General features: G+C 39.6%; 1 protein-coding gene across 1 annotated transcript; it reads right to left on the reverse strand.

Annotated features, from left to right (window-relative positions):
• Nucleotides 1-2474: 2474 nt before the first annotated feature.
• On the reverse strand, nucleotides 2475-7469 carry LOC146036604 (zinc finger MYM-type protein 1-like). Its single transcript, XM_083160544.1, has 5 exons — nucleotides 7389-7469; nucleotides 6912-7020; nucleotides 3959-6807; nucleotides 3418-3577; nucleotides 2475-2597 (listed from the first exon to the last, which is right to left on the reverse strand). Exon 3 carries the CDS (start codon nucleotides 6673-6675, stop codon nucleotides 4189-4191), a length of 2487 nt encoding a protein of 828 aa, XP_083016670.1. The 5' UTR covers nucleotides 6676-6807; nucleotides 6912-7020; nucleotides 7389-7469; the 3' UTR covers nucleotides 2475-2597; nucleotides 3418-3577; nucleotides 3959-4188.
• Nucleotides 7470-7807: the final 338 nt, after the last annotated feature.

Consider the following 7807-nt stretch of genomic DNA (forward strand, 5'->3'; position numbering starts at 1 on the left):
GCTGGTTGCCGGAGAGTCTGTTCCTATTATACCCCTGATTGAATAGAAAGTTTTGATGAATCAATAGTTACCACCCATAATAGGGTATGTGCGTCCTCCGTAGATCTTCCGTGCGGTCGGCCCAAGTTGGCACAAATTACCGACAAACGCAGGTATAGATGGTAAATCCAATCCAATGACGTTTAATGTAAAGGTAGGTTGGGGCTAAGATGGTGAAAGCCCTTGGAGGTAATGCACAGTCCTTTGGTGAAAAATTCACTTTATCGATTCCGTGGTTGGTTCAGGCTACAATCCGGCACAGGTCAGCACATAGAGGGGGGATCCAAGCAGCATTCTTGAGGACAATAATGCAAACTGCCAAGAGATTATTGTGCCATACTAAAGTAGTTATCTTACTAGGGGCCCCATGTACTAAGCTTTGAAAAGGGATAAAAAGGAAAGTTATAAAACACCAGACAATCAGCCCCTAACTGTCATTTTCAAACACAGTCTATAACATGACAGATAGCGGTTGATTGGCTGGTTGGTTATCATGCTTCACTTTTCAAGCTTAGAAAATCTGGCCCTAGAGCTGATACTTGCAGATTCATCTGGCAAATAGTAAATACAGGTGAATAGAAGCTGGAGGATTGAATGAAGCCCATCCTTGGTTGATGAAGACCGTCATAATTAGGATTTACATAGAAAGCTCTAGAATGACATAAAGAAACCTGCAGAACTGAAGATACCCCATTAGTGAGCAAGGCTGCAGCACATTCATGGTTATGTGGGGAGGGAACAGGAATGGAAATAACATATTTTCTATTAAGAATATTAATGTTCTTCATGGGGGAGGCGGCAGCTCATTCAGGCAGGCATTGAGATGAAGCTAAAGTTACTCAGTGCGTGAGAATGAAAGCAGAAGATGGTAATTAGGCCCCTGCGGTCTCCCCCATAACCAAATGGACTGCTCTCTGAGCAAAGCACACAACAGAACACATCACAATGTAGTCGCTGCACAGCCTGGAATCATCTGTAATAACCTCAATACTTCTCATACAGCAAGACACAGAGATAACGATGTCCCTCAGCCCTTACCCATTGAAGTGTAACATCTTCTAGAGTGCTGACACAGGTTAACTCAAAATATACAGCTACATGGAGCAGTTAAAAGGAGGTGAAATAAAGGTTTTCAAGTCACAATATTAAGCATTAAAGATATACATTGTATGACACCAGAATGATCCAAAATAGATTGTATGAAGAACATTGTTACGTGATATCATTTGAGTTTGGGGAACTTCGGCAGCTAAACACAATTTCTGTCTTTATAACTGGTACTCATAGGCGCCGACTCCGTGGGTGCTCCGGGGCCTGAGCACCCACGGAATATCTTAAGCACCCACGAGGCCCGCCGCCCGTCGAGTGAGCTGTTGGCTGGCCGCAAAGCCAGCCCACCCATATTGATGCTCTGCGTCCAAAAGTTTTGCGACACTACGCTGCGGTAGCTTGGAAATCCGGAAGTCAGTCTGCACACTCACAGACTGCACGGCACGTGTCCCGCAGGGTAGCGTAACATGCGTTATCAGCCGCTTAGAGACGATCGCTGGCAGCCTAAATATCCAGTTCTGACCGGCGCTACTGCATGGTCTCACTGTCACCTGCTTAATCAGCCGCCCGGAACCGATCACTGGACCCTTCTGTATGACTTTCCTACTGATGTGTAGGACTCCTGTAGAGTCGCGGGTCTGCTGCCGCACAATTGTTAGTCTGTGTGCCCTATTCCCAGGCTGCTGAGCCAATTAAATATTCCATTGGACATTAAAAATTATTGCAGTGAGACTGCATTAATACAACTACAGGAGGTAGTCACTTGAAATCAGTGGGTTATATACAGACTTTATCTGATAATCATAGGCGTGCGCAGCCCATTTTATTAGTAGGTGCACAATTGGAGGGGCATTTCTATCACCGCCCACTGGGCGTGTCTATCACCGCCCACTGGGCGTGTCTATCACCGCCCACTGGGCATCAATGCAAACTATATTAAATACAGTGTTGGCAGGAACTCACACAGATGATTTATTTGTATATAACAAAGCAGTAATATCACAGGTGTCACAGATGACTTTACCACATTTTGACCATTTGTTTCTGTAAAATACTGTAAAAATATTTTCAAAATTGTGACCTTTCCTTCTATGTTTCTATCTACAATAATCACTTAGAAACCTGCAGTACTTAATAGTTAATCAAGCGCATAAATAACACTGTCAAGTATAACGGGGCAGATGTATTAAGCCTGGTGTGGAGGTAAAGTGGATATAAAGGGGAAGGTGATAACGAACCAGCCAATCAGCTGTGTTTGAAATGACAGTTGGGAGTTGATTGGCTTGAGCGTTATCACCTTCCACTTTATCTCCAGTTTCTTTCTTCAACAGGCTTAATACATCTGCCCCACTGTGAATAATACGAATCAGTTATGACACATACTGTACAATTCCAGGATGTTTATTTCAGGCATCGAACAAGGAGGGGGAATCTCCATTCCTCATAGTGGTATCCTTGATCAGTGCCTTCTGCACTGGTGAATAATTTGTTTAGCTTCTGAACACTGGCTGGAAAGAACATGAAAATGAATTAATTATAATATCTTTAAAAAGAAAAAAAAATTCTACAATTTAAGTGATGAACAAATCACTATTGGAATGAGAGTTGCTTCCATTTCCTTGTCATTGTCCTCATTATTGTTAGTAATGTACCAAAAAATTCAGTTGTGTCAGTCAGTCTAAGCAACCAATAAATACATCCCATATTAAAACAAATACAGAGGAGGTTGTGGGTCTGCTGTATTCTGTCTCTCAACTGACCCTTCTCAGTCAGTGAGAGCTTACAAGATAGGGCTAGGTAGAGGCAATTGGACCTGGATGAATTTGGAATGGAAGTGGGAGAGGTCATATACATAAGCAGGAAGCATAGTTAGCAAGGGAAACTAAAGTAGTTGGATTTGGATACATTGGGATCTCTCTGCATGCAATATTAGCAGACAAATGCCCTTATTCAGATCTGATTACTGTACAAATTTGTTCTCAAAATGGGCAAAACCATGTGCACTGCAGGTGGGGCAGATGTAACATGTATAGAGAGAGATAAATTTGGGTGTGGTGTTTTGAAACTAAAATATAAATTGCAGTGTAAAAGTAATGCAGCCAGTATTTAGCCTGCACAGAAAAAAAAATAACTCAAACAAAATCCAACTCTATACATGTTACATCTGCCCCACCTGCAGTGCATATGGTTTTGCCCGTTTTGTACTGCGATCAGATCTAAATAACGGCCAAAATCTCAATGCAATATGCAAATATACCAACAGAATGTATTAAAGAACACTCACAGGGACTGGGGTATCAGAAACATTATAAATAAACCACAACTCACTGGAGAGGGAAGTTTGCAGAGCATACAGTAAGTCTTCAGACTGGTCAGATCCTTCATCCATGTCTCATCCACACAGGTGTAGAAAATATTGTCCGAGGTACACAATTTCAGCACCTTAATTCCTTTCATTATTTTTCTTAAGCTGCTCCATGGAACAATCCTTTCATCGCATAAAAAACAAACATAATTTAATAGTCCATTGCTTCCCTTGACATAAATTAAAACAGTAATGCTCATTTACAAACCACAAAAGTGCAAGACTGCAGGACAAATGAACCTCTGACACTGACAACCTTTGCCCCAATTTTACAGGTTAAATGACTCGTTGGCTGCACAAGTTCAGTCCTTTCTCTGCGCTGTACTCTTCTGGCATAGGTGTATGCAGCAATGCTCGTTACATTATGTTAGTAGAACAAGTCAGGTTACGAATCTACCATTAACTTAAGTCAATGTTTAAATCAATTAAGTCAATAATGTTTAAGTCAATAATTATACCCAACCACACAAATATGCCCCACACAATATTCTCCATTTTACTTACGCATAACATTGCAGCCAGCTCATTCTGTCTTCATCTCAATCAACTTTTGGAACTTTGTTGAAGGTAAACTGAACGTAAACGGAACTTCAACTGAACGTCAACTGAACATGAAGCAATGCTGAGGTCTGCAACATAGACCTTTGCTGATTTTTAACATACAAACTTGATTGAAGTTTAATTGATAACTAAATTATTGTGATTCTTTTAACTTTTTCTTCAAGTTCCTTTGTCTAAAGAACAAGACGCCGCTCACCAGCTGTCAAGGCTTTGAATTCCTCAATCACGTCATTGTATTTTACGGATAAAGCCAATTCTTGCTCAATGTACAACAACAGGAGTGAATCAAGGCGCTGCTGGGACATTGTACTTCTTAGTTTAGTTTTTACATGTCCAAGTTTTGAAAATGCCCTTTCACATGAACAGCTAGTAACCGGTAGGACAGCAAAGTACTGAATAGCTTTGTAAAAGGCCGGGAACATGGAAAACCGTGCTGATTCTTTTAGCCAATCAAGCCACTGTCTTGTTTTTGTAGTGCATTCTTCAGAAACACATGTTTCATAGCTCTTAAGCAACTTTACTTCAGCTTCCAATTCGTCTATTGAAATGTTAAATTTATTGGCAATTATTTGAAAGTCATCCTTGCCAATGGTTAAATTTAACAAATTTACCATTGCTGTTATTAGTACACAAGTTTCTTGTTGAAACCTCTGGTCGATGCCAGCTATCATGGAGTCAAGAAGAGGGTAAAATGAACAAATTCTCTCCTGATCCTCTTTAGTATCGAAGTGATGTTGTGATTCAAAGGCATTATCAATACGAGTTGATATTCTTCTTTTTCGAACGGAAGGTATTGCTATATCTTTCTGTAGACATGCAGTCACGGTTTCTTGGAAAATGGACTGAAAATGTTCTGGGTCATTTCTCATTGTAGCTAATGTTTTGCGCAAGGTTTTCACTCCTTCCATTGCTGTAAGTAAGTCAAGTTCAGGGTCCTGAAGAGCCTTGCTCACTTTAACCACAATTTGAAGAATTGGGTGCATCATGTGAAGACCGAATATAAAGTCAAAAGACTTTAATTCACAGACAAGACCTCTTGCTTTGATTTTAACATCTGGAAGTCGAGTTTCTTCAATAATCTCATGTAAAGCTTGTAAAATTATTGAATAGTTTTGTTTAACAGCAGCGACAGCTTCTGCTCTGCAAGCCCAACGTGTATTTGACAATGTTTTCAAAGTTTTCAGCTGAGATCCTACATCTTTGGAAATTTTCTCCATTCTTGCATGTCGGACCGAACTACCCTCCATGAAGTTGTAAAGAATCTGAACAATGCCAAAAAAATCAAAAACTATTCTGTTCTGTTTACTTGAAGTGCATGCATCTACTAGGATGAGATTCAAACAATGTGCATAGCAGTGCACATAGAGTATTTCACTGTTTCTTTCTTTACACTTCATTTGAACGCCTGCTGTACATCCAGACATAGTAGATGCGCCATCAAAACAGACCGCTAATACGGATGACCACTTAATTTTAAGATTGCCAATGACTTCATTCAATTGGTTAAAAATAGCGTTTGCATCAACTGTGAAAAGTCTCTGAACACACAAAAAAGTCTCAACTGGACTATGTTTATCATTGTCAAAGTACCGCACAACAATGGACATCTGTTCATGGTGTCCACAGTCAGTGGTGTCATCTGCAAGTATTGATAGCACATTTCCATTTAGTGAGGACACAATGTTTTGTGTTACAACATTGTGTATGGCCACAATTAAATCATTTTGGATGCGATTACTCAGATAGGTAGCATTTCGAGGACATTGTTTTGCATGTTTTGCCATCACAGGATCATATTTCTGAAGCATACTTACAATGTTAAGAAATAAACCTCTTTCAAGACTATCAGACTTTTCATTATGACCTCTGAAAGGTCTTCCACCTTTTGCCAAACACAGAACTATGTCAATCAGCCGCTCCATTACACTTCGGTTATGGCATCGTAGTTCTTCCTGCTTAGACAGGTAAGTCTGCTTGCCTTCATCTAACATCACATCAATAGGTTTACCTTTAAAAGAGGTCCATGCTGAATGGCTAAATACATGGGATTTAGACAATTGATGGGTTTTGAAACATTCGTTAGCCTTATGCCAGCTTCGGAATCCTTTATCAATAAATGCAGAATCAGTGTGACCTTTGCTTGCTGCATCATTACCAGGAAAGAAACGGCAGTAAAAACAAAAAGCTGCATCCTTTGTTGGGCTGTATTCTAGCCAACTATATTTTTCATACCAATCCAATTGAAAACTTCTTACTTTAGAGCCTATTTTATTTCTGGGAAATATACTGTTTCTGGGCTGAAAGGGCCCTCTAGATATTCGTAATTGACGTTCCAATCTGTTTTTTGGAATATCACAAACTGGGTCATCAGATGGGGTATTTGAAGGCTTTGAACTGCAAGACGATGTTTCTTGTTGGTCAGAAGTGGTGTCAGCAGTATCTTCCTGTAAGTTTGTAACTTCAGATTCTGAGGTGAGTATTGTAACTTCAGATTCTGAGGTGTCTGAAATAACTTCAAATTCTGAGGTGTCTGTTATAGTTTCGGATTCTAAGGTAACTGTTGTAACTTCAGATTCTGAGTGGACTGCCGCAACATTAGCCCTTTCATTAGACTTTTCTTTGTCAGTTTCTTTTCTTATTTTAATAAGAAAACGATCCATTTTTCCAGATTGATAGAAGTTATTTATATCAATTGGTCGTAAATATAAATGTTGAAAGTCTGTATGTGTGCCTTTTTTCCTGTTTTTATTTTGTTTCTATGATGTTCAATCAGCCTTCAGCAATCCCTTAGACTGGTAGCATAAAAGAAACAAAAAAATATAGGTAGGTTGCTAATTTAAAGAAATCTTTTAAATACACATTAAAAAGTCTGTAGAAAATGTGTAGTTGTGCTCACCTTAAAATGAAGAAGTTGGGGTTCAAATATACAGTGACTGATAGATCTCTGGTGGTGCTCAGCAGTGAAATACCGGAATTCCGTGTGGATATCTTGTTTTCTTGGAGTTCTGCAATAAGATGTTAAAATCAATAAGGGGCATAATTGCATATACTAAAAGCTTCATTACATATATTAAGATTTTTTATTTTACTAATTGATAGGTACATTCACAGAAACTTATGGTGAACATGACATAATGAAACTAAGGGGGTATACAATTAGCTATGAGGAAACATCAGTGGCAAAATGTTATACAGTCACAATTGCCAAGAGGTGCGGGATGTCAGATTAACTCTTGACTATTGTAAAACTGAAATCCGTCCCTGTAACTAAAGAGCAGATTTAATGTTTCAGGGACTGATTTGACTTCCATAGGCACTAAATTCTCTACCGGTACAAAAAACACACCGTCTTTTGTAAAGTCAGTTCACTTACCTGGATATTTATGATCAGTGAAACAGAACCATAATTCCTGGAAAAATCCTCAAAATCACGTTGAGGAACACAATTGCACACTGATATGGCAGTCGGTGAACCTAGGAAAGAAAACAACAAAAAAATCTATAAAGTTTACAACTGATAAAAAAATTTCATATTGCTGTGTGATCTTGGGCGCAAATATGATTGCCCAGATCGCATGCCCGCATTCAAAATACCGGCACTAGAATCATGGCTGGCGCCCATAATACTGGTGCCAGAATTCCAACATCACTGGAGATGATGCTGCTGGGATCCCCAGCATTAGCACTGATTCCCAGGTAGCCTCGCTGTACCCAGGAATCGGCATAATGTAGGACACCAGGGAATCTACTTTTTGTACACTTTCTTGCTATTGCTCTAACGGCAACTCCCCC

Source organism: Crinia signifera, chromosome 9 (assembly GCF_055691185.1).
Source record: "Crinia signifera chromosome 9, ASM5569118v1, whole genome shotgun sequence".
Taxonomy (NCBI): Eukaryota; Metazoa; Chordata; class Amphibia; order Anura; family Myobatrachidae; genus Crinia; species Crinia signifera.